General features: G+C 47.6%; 1 protein-coding gene across 1 annotated transcript in view; it reads left to right on the forward strand.

Moving 5' to 3' along the window:
* Positions 1 to 2,784: 2,784 nt before the first annotated feature.
* Positions 2,785 to 12,667, forward strand: part of LOC122380225 — a 16,061-nt gene continuing 6,178 nt past the window's right edge. Inside the window, exon 1 of the mRNA XM_043363211.1 lies at positions 2,785 to 3,550. Coding sequence (XP_043219146.1) covers positions 2,815 to 3,550 — 736 coding nt within the window. The 5' untranslated portion in view covers positions 2,785 to 2,814. The remainder of the gene's footprint in view (positions 3,551 to 12,667) is intronic.

Consider the following 12,667-nt stretch of genomic DNA (forward strand, 5'->3'; position numbering starts at 1 on the left):
AGGCTAGAGCGATGAAAATGTCTTATGTGTTCAGCTCGACGATATGGATCGACTGATATGCAACATGACCCTTTCCGGTCAGGTCATGACCTTGACCTGAGGTCAAATTTTCAAGTTGCCCTTTCAAGGTCAAGTTATAGTTCATTCGATGCGTCTTGATGAGAGGAACACAATGCCGGTAAAAGTAAGCTCGTACAAGGCTTGGGTCAAAAGTTATTGCAGAAAAACTGTTTCCGAAAAAATCGGCTATTTTTGCAGTTTTTGCCCCCTGCAGGCAAAACCGTTGACGTTAGGTCAAATCTGAGAGAATTATTCAGAAAGGACGTTAATAGGGCTATCGAATGCACTTTTCCGCGGCGCTGTAGCTCTATTGGTTCCCGAGTTATGCGTTGGCTTCTTGGAAATTTTCGACATTCGACCTGGAAATCGGCGAAATTTTGTCTTCAATGACCTCTGGTGACCTGACCTTTGACCTGACCAAAAAATTGACCGAAGTGATTTCGTCATTATTTTTTACGCTCTTTCGAACGCCGCCTTCCGCGTATCGCTACGTGGCCCAGGAGCCGAGTTAGAAGGGGGGGTGTTCAAACACCCCCCCGTGGAAATCCAGGACCCCCAGCAGGGCGCGGGTTAAAGTAGATACCGGACGAAGGGAAATGCATTCAACATATAATCAAGAAAAGTAACCATATACTCTCATAGTTAATATCCAAAATCGTAAGAAAAAGGCCTGATAATTCCGAGGAGCTTTCGGCTTACGCCTTCTTCAACTCGCTCTGAAGTTGAAACAGAGCGAGTTGAAGAATGCGTAAGCCGAAAGCTCCTCGGAATTATCAGGCCTTTTTCTTACGATTTTGGATATTAACTATGAGAGTACGGTTACTTTACTTGATTATATGTTTAAGCGTGTCTCTCAAAACAGTGTTAACAGCAATTCAGAATATGCATTCACATTGCACATTGCAGATATATGAAAACAAACGGGACATTATTTTGACGCATATATCAGATACATGAACGGTACCTTTTTCAGGTTACAGGTATACGACATAAGCAAAGTAAGCTTTCTGCCCAACAGCCGTAACATTTTTTATACCTACTTATCACTGCATGCTGTATAACGCGCATGTCACACTGATAAGGTTTCCTGTGGCCCTGAGGAGGCCCGAGGCTCGCTTTAAAAACAGCACTCTCAATATCTCTTCCGTGGCTATGCATAGCAAAAAAGTGACGCTCGGTTCGAAGCACATGACACAGTCGAACCAAGAACGCATATCTGACCTCTCCACTGAGTTCACGCTAAGAATGTGTGTTGTTTTTCCGCTTACGTCCATATCGCTATATGGTTACTTATACCAACCACCTTCCTAATTAAACCATCCATCATATTCCCGATATTTGTTACCCACGCGTGTCCGCCGTTTGTCACCCAGTTCCCAGCGTCCAGCGATATAGCCCGGCGTCCAGTTCCACTCCATAATACGACAGGTGGCGCCGCCGTGTTAGATCACGGCTCTGTCTGAGTGCACCCGTTAGCTGCCGTCCCATGGGCCTCCCTCACATCTGGCGGTGTTATAGCACAACTCCGCCGGCTGGCACATGTATTCCGCACTTCGAACATAGCTAGTTAGCTCGGGTTTGGTTCATGACGGACCTTCGGACTGACGACTGCATCGACCAACGAGAAATGATATCCGTGCATCCGTGAATTTGCATCTTAATTAATGAACCAAACACCGCTTTGTAAATGGCCTTGACGAATCTGATTTTGAAGGAGCAGATTTAAGCCAGATTACGCGAAAATTGCATGTGCCATATGAAATAACTACCGGTTTTTATCTTGTCTTTAGCATCATTTTAATGCTTAACAATCCCAATCCCACTGATGCTAGGTAATAAATAGTAGGGACAAGGACATTGCACTGCAGCCTAGGGTTTTCTAAGGACATTAAATAAAGAGCAGTCTTTTACGCTATGTTGAGCTCGTCAGCAATAGCCGTTTTCACGACGGACTATCCGGCGACTGGCGAGTGCACCTAATTTGACCAAATCTGCGCCTAATCTCTTTTACAGCAAATATCTGTATTTCATGCATTTATTTTAGTGTTTTAATCGATGATACTTTCTGATAATATGACAAAGCAGGCATATAAGCAATTAGTGCAGCCCTAGCTGATAGATACTTAGAGACACACTGAACCTAATTTGACCAAATTTGCACCTAATCTGCACCAAATGTGCACCAGATGTGTACCAGATGACCGTCATGAAAACGGCTCTTATTAGTTAGTCATGATTACTTATTGATTGCAATGTGCTGAGATAGAACAATGCCCGTCGGGTACCGATGTGATATACCGCTTCAGCTCTATAGTTCAAAGCTCTGGATGATCGGGTGCTTCACGTAGGCTCTAATCCTCCACATTCCATCCGACGATAGAAAATTTCAAGCATTTTTTGTTTGCCGGTAAAATATTCCAAAACATTTAGTTATTGAAAGACGTCTTGCTTTTATGAACATGAAACACAGTAGAATAGAAAGCCGACGCTCGGTAGTAAATCTGAGCGTGTTATAGGGCGCATAGTTAAATGGCTCATTCCGAGAATGTTCTGCTCGTTGCCCGTGCCACCGATCACGTCCAGTTCGTGTTTACCGACCGACTACGGTCGATCAGCGGCGTCCGTCGCCGGTGGCGGCCCGTTTCACTCTTCTCCGCCCCGCACGGCCCCGTTCCCGCGCGGCTGCTGACGAGCGGCCCGCGCCATCGGCCCTCCATCAGACGCGGTTCAGTGGTGACTCGGGCCGGCCGCGCCATGGTGTCCTCCGCACTGCTGCTCGCTACTGTCCTGACGGCGACGGCGACGGCGACGGTGACAGTGACAGACGCGTTAGTGCTACCGGCAGAGACGGCAAAAGGTACCCTGCGGCCTCCTGAGGTCAGCAATCAGCAGTCGGACTTGCTGCATCGCCTGGAGCGTCTGCCCAGCGCCTCTGAGCAATCTGCGTCCTACGGAAGAAAAACGGCATCCGTAGAGACTGACGCTGTAGTAACAAATACCTCCAGCTTGGCTTGGAAAACGTCTCAAGCGGATCAACTCAATCACTCCGCTGAATCTGCGAAAACGTCGAACTTGACTGTCGATCTGCATAGCAAGAATGTCACCGCACAAAGTCGATCAGTGCCACCACACATCCATGCCGTTGGTCATGCTCTCACCGAGTCCGTCCGCCTTCTGGCTGGCCGTGACCTCACCGGGTACTTACCTCGTGTCAATCTGGAGAACCTCATTGACTCTCGGTTCATTGCCATATCGGGCAGCGCCGTGGCACAGACCGTGATCACGGGGCTGCTGATCGCCGGAAAGATCGTGCTGACGCTACTGGTGCTCTGTCTGGTCGTGGGTCTGTTCTTTGCGCTCGGAGTGGTCGGCCATTCGTCACCGGTGTACAACCGGTACGGCCACTACGACCCGTACTCGCCGTGGGCGCCGTACACGGCCAACGGCGCCATCGACCAGCCCGGCTACAAGGGACGAGCGCTGGACTCAGGTGAGTATAGGGGACTTACACAATACACTACAATACACGCCAATACACGCCAATACACGCCATCGACCAGCCCGGCTTCAAGGGACGAGCGCTGGACTCCAGGTGAGTATAGGGGACTTACACAATACACATACAATACACGCCAATACACGCCATCGACCAGCCCGGCTACAAGGGACGAGCGCTGGACTCAGGTGAGTATAGGGGACTTACACAATACACTACAAAACACGCCAATACACGCCAATACACGCCATCGACCAGCCCGGCTACAAGGGACGAGCGCTGGACTCAGGTGAGCATTGAACTTTTACAATACACTACACAGGGGCGCGCGCTGGACTCAGGTGAGCATTGAACTTATCCAAGGGATGAGCGCTGGACACGGGTGAGCATCGAACTTATCTAAGGGACGAGCGCTGGAGATGGGTGAACGGGGAACTTATCCAAGGGACGAGAGCTGGAGATGGGTGAGCTGGGGACAGACGAGCCCGGGGCACGGGACAGGGCGCACCCTTGATCGGACGTGACGCACCCCGGACACAGTTGAGTAGGGAACTGGACGCGCCCTGGTGACGGGTAGTCAGGGTACGGCTGAGAGGGGCAAGCCCTGGATATAGGTATGTAAACAGGGAAGGATGGTCTATTGAGCATGTGTGATCAGGCCGACCAGGGAGTTATATTTTATCGACATTTATAAGCTAGATTCATGACAGTCATACAGGAGCAGATCCCTAGGCATCCCGACGTTATCCCGGCCGGGCCCGGGGGGTAATCCCAACCACCGCAGCCCGGGGGGGGGGGGGGCGTTTTTCGCCCCCCTGTCTAACTCCGTAAATAAGGGAGCTACGGAAACAAAAGTGATACCAAACGAAAGGTCCATACGAGACGATTCTAATGCACCTAAAATTTTTGACCTCAGGTCAATTTTCAAGGTCAGAGGTCAAGGTCAAAGGCCAAAACCGGCACATGTGTAGTGATCTCAAAGTAAGCCTTCTAGAGGACGGCAGACTGCATCAAACCGGCAAAATTGGGTGTCAAACGAAATAAGAGAATCTGAGGATTCTGAAAATGTGCTCCAAATCAAAGGTCAAGGTCAAGGTCACGCTCAAAATTGACCTCAAACTTGGCACTTTTTCGCACATCTTGCGTGCTAACTTCCAAGATGTTTTGAAATGTTTTGAGGCTTATCAGTTCCCTATTTGTGGTTCATCTTACGATACAAGGCTGCTCAAAGGTCAAGGTCACAGAAAAGTATCCCTGCTAGAGGCTATTTCACTGATTCAAGTTAGTAATAATAAATAAGACAATTTTGCCATCCGGAAGCTCTAAATGAAGGCTTAGAGGAAAATAGATGCCAGATTCGTGATCAGCGGGTACAAATCCATCATAAACGACCTTTCATGTGTCAAGGTCAACCAGAGGTCATTCGAGGTCACATGAGGTCAACATGAAACTTGACCTTTTCCGAACAAAATATATATCATTCGACGCGGCTTGACAAGGCGAATGCGATGGTACCACTGCCGTAGCTCTAGGACCATTTTTGTCGAAGTTATTTGCGAAAAACTAAAACCACATTTCGGGGTCTTTGACCTGACCTCTGACCTCAGGTCACCAAAACTATTTTTCTATTTTTCTCTAGGTCAAACGCTACACAGCCGTGCTCGTAATTTGTCTTTATCTCTTAAACTCTATTTTTAGCAGCTATTTGAATTTTGCGTCTGTGACGCCGAAGTTTGCCGTGCAGGGGTCTAGAAAAATGGACCTTGTGACGTCATCAAGGGGGCTAGGTCCAAATTTTTTACTTCAGAAGATGTCAAATTGATGGGAGAAAAGGTACTGAAAGTTTCGCCTTCCTATCCCTAAGCGTTCGGGAGTTATCGCAAATATTCGCCAGGGGGGGCGAAAAACGCCCCCCCGGGCCCGCGAGGGTTATGAGTCATGACACCCCTCCCCCAAAAGAAATCCGAGATAATGGTTTGATTTCCTCACAAGATATGCGCACTAAACTACCGGCACAGTTCCCTCGGTGAGCATGTCTGTGGCCGAACCATCTGCCACGAATTCATCCACCGAAAACGCATCGCCTGGACCCGTGCTGGCAGTTCCCCACACACGGGCATTTGTCGCTGATTACACTGTCAGACATCCGGTGAAGGCGCAATTCACACCAGCTGTACACCTATGCTGCGCCGCAATACTCGGTAGTTGTGCGGCACAGCATATCGGAGAACAAGACAATATCAGCAATAACAAATGTGTTTTACTTACCTGACTTTCGTATGCTCCCATTAAAGTTTGATTCTGCTGGTCTAGTAGTCATGACCAGCTAAATCGGCTTGGCAAATAGCCATGAATTTTACGAAATACCTAACGAATGCGATATACAATATGCATGTGCTAGTCACGAAAAATCAGTCGTTATTTCCTTGAAGAAGTAACCTCTGACATCAACGCAATGATACCGTTCAAATTAATTCCCTCTCAAAATTTAGGCATGCACTGGCTTCCTAGTTCCTGATCCTGTTTGAATTGTGAATGAGTCCATCGGGTACCTACTATCTAAAACATAAGAATGAGGCGCAATGTTCCATGTAATCCGCAATGTAAAAATATAACAGCACAGTCCAGGATCAAAGTTGGCTTTCCAAATCAATGTGAGGCCTTGATGCAGGGAAAGTTCTGCAGGCTGCCCTTCCGCCCTATAACAGCATTAAAACAACAGAAGTTATTGCAAAACTTAAAAGCATTACACCCACCCAAATTTTGCGCTTGACAACAGCATTTTAGACAAATCGTGGCAAGGCAATCACTGATCAGTGGCCAGCCTGCACGTTGTGCAGTGTGCACTGTGCATTGTGCAGCTGCCGCCTGCCGTCGTGCCGACAGCCAATTGCCTTTTTGCCTTCTAGCTAAAGATGCACTTCAGACCCAGTATCAGCTGGCGGGACCTGCGCACTGAGCTAGCAGGTCATTACCGCAGGCAACGACGGTAGTAGGAGACGTAATGACGGCAAATTGACTCAGTGAACTGCGTGTTTTGCGTGCGCTCGGCGTGCGTGCACGTAATGTGTCATCACGTGGTCATTTCTCTCGATGTTCAGGATGTGACGACACCGTAGTGAGAGGGGAGGAGCACGGGTCACGTGTAGTCGCTGCTACACTCGCCGCGTATTTACAAATTGCAACCGAGCTCCGCCGTAGGGTATTTTATATCCGCCGTAGTGTATTTCAGTTGGGGTATTTTCTACCATACATCTGCCTGAGCTTGGGGTAATTACAATTTGTCGGCGACGTTAAAAAATGTTGCACCTTTTTTCGCAGTATAGGTTATCGCATGTGCATATTTGTCTTTTTGGTTGCGCTTTTCCCTCGCCCGTATAGGGGAGGCGTTGAGCGGGCCCCATCGGTTTTTCGTGAGTAACTCGCGTAAAAACCGTCCGATCGCGACGAAACTTTCAATACTCCCGATTTTATCAATTTTACTCCTGCCCTGAAAATTTCATGACCCTGACCCAAATGACCTTTGACCTGTGACCTATTTCTCGAGGCCATGTTTGGCCCGAATCGCGATTCGGCGTATGTCGGCTCGCATTAGCCGCGCGTTTGCAGTCTTTACGTGGTTTCAAGCGTTGAAATATGTGATATGATGCTGGTCCCATGCATTAGGGTGGGTGTCACATGAAGGTCAGGTCAGCTCAATGACCTTTGATGACCTCGGTTCACTTTTTCGAGTTTAACATGTTTCTAGGCTAGTTTTTGGAGCTGATTTCGAATTTAGCAACCACTTGAACATTACAGAGGGTGTAACGAAATTATCCGGACATCTTTCTTCCCGCTGTAATTAAAAAGCAAAACATTCTGGTACTTTTATTTTGACTGAGCATGTAGCCACCTTTCATAAAAACACAGTGGCGAATGTTTTGGAGCATTTCAGCCAATGTATTCTCCAGCACACTGGCTTTGATGCGGACCAACGCCGTCTAAACCTGTGGCAGCGGTTGGGCGGTGCTTGTGGCGGGCGTCTCTTAACCCTATTAGTGGCAGGCTCCTGGCTACCCCATATTAGTGGCAGGGGGGGGGGGCTGTTTACGACCCCCCCCTTGATATCTCGAGATCTAACCGGCCGATTTTCAAAATTCAAACGGCATTGGACTTGGCTCAACGAGATCTACATTTCTAAAAAAAATTAAAAAATGTCAATAGGGGGGTAGAGGGGGGTAAAAACGGGCAAATTGCAGATACATTTAAGACTGTTTATCACGGCCAGGTTTCTGAACCAATCTTAACGCAACTTTTGCCGATCGATAGAGAATGAACCAGGAATTCACATGGATCCTAAAAATATGCATTTTCAAAAATCATAGGCGGATACAGATCATTGAGATTGGGGGTACACAAAAAGTATAGTAAATAAGGTTTTTGTTGGTACTGTTTCTAAAAAGGGTGGCAATGGTCTTGTTATGTTACAATTTTCTTATGAGAGAACGACTAAAATTGTATTGGTCATGCATAGGCGGTGTCAGGGCACCTATATTGGGAGGTAAAAAATAACCCCCCTTTTTGGACGCCTGGATCCGCCTATTATAGCAAAAACGTGTCAAAAGAGGATGCACAATAACTTTGTATATGTTATCACATGATACCTTTCATTCACTGTTCGTAAAACTGGTGCAGCATCGTGATCTTCGCCCAAATGACTCGCTTCACGAATAGGACCCCCAATTCCCAGTGCTCTGGAGCCGCCCCTGGTAAAGTTATGATCTTGAAATTTTCAGGGAATGTGCCCAATTTAGTTTTAGGAAAAGTCAGAAAATTTCAGCATCGTAGCTTCAGCGGTTTCGGAGATATTACCGAAAAACCTGAGGGGTGGATAAAAACAACCCCCCCTGCCACTAATAGGGTTAAGTCACCTAAACCGTAATCGCCACGCCATATGTGGAAGGCTTTTGGTGTCAATACATATACATACTGAACAAGAGCCCACAGGTTTTCGATTGAATTGGGATCGCGACTTTTTCCAAGTCATAAGCGTTAGCCCAGAATGATTGAAGGTTCTATCGGCATCACTTCCCGTTCTTTTAGGGACTTTTAAGTAGCGCGCCGTCCCGCATGAAGACAGCGTGGCTTGAATCAGGCATCAGTGCGCGTTCAGAAACCGAGCCCTCAGGCGCTCAACCAGACGGTATAGGAGGGCCTCCTATACCGTCTGGTTGAGCGCCTCCGACTATTCATTGGCCAGTATGTTTCTCCGGTAATACTTGACGTTGATGGCGGTATTTTGTGACACTATGTTCTATTGGAGGATCGCTAGGCAGCTGAACATGCTCCAGTTCTGGATGTTGTCCGGATGTTTGACGGCGGCGAAGGCCAGCAAGTTCGAGCGGCTGGCCGCCTATACATGGCCGATTTGACGGTTCAAAGGATAATACAGCTCGAACGGCTACCCATCCAACCAGACCACCTCACCCTTATCTTTCTTCAACCAGTGGACGCGATCTGGCGTGAGGCGAAAGGTGGCGAACTGGTTGCTTTCCCGTCAGTTTTGTTGTCTTTTTCAGTTTGAAGGGCACTAGAACCAAGTTAAAGGGCGGGTAGCGGTAAACCATGATATGGGATCTCTTATTATCTGACTTGGTAGGAATTCGAGTCAATTTGCGGATTGATTGGTGCCGTTTCCTTGCCGCTATCTTGATGACTCTCCTCACCACTTGACAAAGGGCGGCTTTTGTGGTCGCGACTGGGCTGAGTCTGCCACCGAAGTCCCAGATTATTGCACCTCAGGCAGATGTGCAATTGGCTGCTGCTGATGTCCAGCTGCTGGCAGACCAGCTTCTGGCTCATGACGCCGTGGATGCCGCCATGCGATTTTACCACGAAAGGAGAGATTGTATCCCTTTCTCGCAACTGCCTTGGACGAAAACTACCATGTGAACCCGTCTGTGAATTGACTCCTACTCAGAGCAACAGTCACATGACAAGGTCAGGTCACTGCTGAGTTGAAAACCGATAGCAGAGGCACGTATTCATCCAATATTCCCACTTCTAACATCAGAAAGGATTAGGAAATTGTGCAAACAGATATGGCGAAAAAATAGATGTCCGGATAATTTCGTTACACCCTGTACTGAAGTAGTTTTAGTGCCTTCGTAACATGTTATGAAGCTGTCAAAAAAAAAAAAAAAAACGTTCTGCCCCTCCAACTTTTGCTTATTTGTAGAACTTCGTTGCTTAGCAAACCACTATGTTGTTCGCATTGAGGAGCTTTGAAATGTCTGTGTAATTCAAAATGTTAGTTCTGTAATTAAAAGAATTGATTCAGTGTTGCACATAATCTAACTTAACAACCGAGCATTGCAGGTTTGACAGCTTTTTGCCCCACCAGCACCACCTTCGCTGGAAAAGCTCCACCCTTGCCTATCCCGCGAGTTGCTGGGGGGGGGGGGGCGTTAAACGCCCCCACTTTTTTCGCCGGGCCATAGCATAAAAACGGCGGGCCGCAGGCGCGCCAAATTTTGGGTACCTGTAGGGAATTGATTGAAGTTTATTGTGACAAAGTTTAAAAAAAAAATCAGTCGGAAAATTTTTGAGATATCGAGGTTTTAGTAACGTCATGATTTCTGAGTTTTCGACCAAAAACGGCATATGTTCAAAAAATCATATTAAATCACAGAACAGACATACAGACATGCCGTAAACGCCATTAGACTGCCAATACCATGATCAATCAAATGGCTATCTTCGATTATTGATTATCGTTCCGCATTTTCCATAATCTTGAACTGAATCTTGGCAATTTTTCGTGACTACTTCACGACCATGATGCATGCATTTCTTAAATTGAACTTTTTGAGCCAAACACGTACACATCCCAGTCAGCAATTCGCTTGGGGATCGATTGGGGAATATTGGGGAAGGATTGGGAATTTCGGCGGTTTCCCCTACCCGATTGGGGAATGCTGAAGTTATCCCGAGGCTTCCCCCATTTAGCTTTTCAGGCGTAGTGGGGGCTGGGGGATATTCCGGGGTTTCCCCAGAGTTCCCCATTGCTGAATAATTTGGCGATAGAGATGATTATGGACGAATTGTGATGATGTCATATTTCTACACAAATAAGTTATATTTTGAAGATTGTTCAAAGTGAATATAGGAAATACTTTTTGATCTCGAGTTATTTATTTATTTTTCATTTGAATTTGGATATTTCCACAAAATATTGTTAACGCACTTCACAGCACTACGGGGCCGACAACGGGCGTCCTTCCTGTTTGTGCCAGCGCGGGGGTCAGTGCAGTGCGCGCAGCGCGCGGTGTGACAGTCGGTGTCGCGTCATTACCTGTGATTTCTTCTATTCTCTCCTTTTTCGGGAAGGAATATTGCTTGAAGAAGTGCCTGCCTTAGAAGAGCAAAGGTGAGCTATGAAAAGTCATGGGTCAATCACAGTACAAGCTGCGTTGTTGCGTGCTGTGGTATGGCCGCCATTAATGTGGTGTCTTGGAAGTTACCGGACTCTGGAGTGGTTGTTATAGCATAGTTCTGGATGGGAATGTGATAGCAAAGTGGTGTCTATTGTTTAGAGAAGTTAAGTGAACGGTAATTGCTTGTTCCATGTTTACTTGTTGTCGATAATTTTTATTTTTAGTCAACTGCCTGTTATCACGTGGTCAGGAACAAGGCCTGTGCATTGTATTTGACATGTTTTCTTTTACAGAGCCGCTATATATGCTTTGCATAGAGAACAACAAAAGCGGAGGTGTGAACTGCTGAGTCTCTACGTGCCTCTCCAGTGCCAGAGACCCGAGGAGCAGCCCCAAACGAGCCCCTACGAAGCGGGCGATGGAAGGTGCGCTTGACATGCCTACTGGGCCTCAAGAGGGCTTATACATAGGCAGCGAGGCTGCTGACGAGGCGGAAGTTGCATTTTTCGACTTTTGAGCGACCCAAGTCACCTGGTGTGCACTGTAAGTACATAAAGGTTGGTTTAGTGTGTTGCACGGCTTGTTCGTGAAGTGTACTGTAAGCAGATGACGATGAGCAAAGAAATATACGAGTCGTTCGAACTTTGTTTTTCACCTGTGATCTGGAGAGTCGGTCGGATATCCGCATCCAGGATGGGGTACTGCGGTTGGAAAGGTTATTTTCGTGTAACTAAGAAAATATTCGGTGCTTTTATAAAACCAGGGGGAGGCATCCGACCGTTCGCTTGGGAAAATCCTGGGACATCCCGGTCGGGATCGTGCCTTTTGCTGCGCTGTAACGCACGCCAAGCTATGGGGATAGCGTGGGAAAGTCCAACCGTTCGCTCGGGGAAGTCCTGGGATATCCCGGTCGGGATCGTGCCTTTCGCTGTGCTGAAGCGTCATTGGAGGATTGGGGATCGCTTGGGATGTTCTACCCGATCGGTTGGGGAACGCTAGGGGATCGTTCTGGAAACGATTGGGAGAGCCCGTACAATTTGTCTCACTTCCCAAGCGAAAGACTGGGGTTTCCCGAGCAATCACCTGGGGACAACCTGGGGTATCCCGCTTGGGATCGCAGCGAAATTGCTGACTGGGATATGGTAAAATGAATGTCACCATCGTGTTCTACGCCCCAAATTACCTATAAAACATGTGTCACAGGCTGCGAATATCAGTATTGATTTTCGGGGATATGTGGCATGTGCCTACCCGGTTGACCTGACCTTGACCCTGACCTATGCTTGACTGACCCCTACATGGAGCTGACACTTGTAGGCCTTATATGATGGATTGTGCACCGTTTGGACAGAGTTTATGACGAGAGGCGCCCATTGCGAAGTCCTGAAGTCCATGCTACTGAAAGCCCGATTTCAGGTGTTTGACCTGACCTTGACCCGACCTGTGACCTCAAAATTCAACTTTAAAGTACTCATCTGAAGCGTCTCGTCGCGCTCTTTCGTTTGCCGCCTCGTGCGTTTCGCTGCGCCTATTGGTTCTCGAGTTATCGGCTGGGGGCGTTTAACGCCCCCCCCCCCAGCAAACGGTGGGTGGCGAAATACCCCAGCAACTGCCGGGCTATGGGGCAAAACATAAGGGACAAAAACACAAAACAAGACAGATAAAAACAACACAAAATGAACTCATTGCCTAATGA

The sequence above is a fragment of the Amphibalanus amphitrite genome, unplaced genomic scaffold (assembly GCF_019059575.1).
Source record: "Amphibalanus amphitrite isolate SeventyFive unplaced genomic scaffold, NRLGWU_Aamphi_draft 000093F_arrow, whole genome shotgun sequence".
Classification (NCBI taxonomy): Eukaryota; Metazoa; Arthropoda; class Thecostraca; order Balanomorpha; family Balanidae; genus Amphibalanus; species Amphibalanus amphitrite.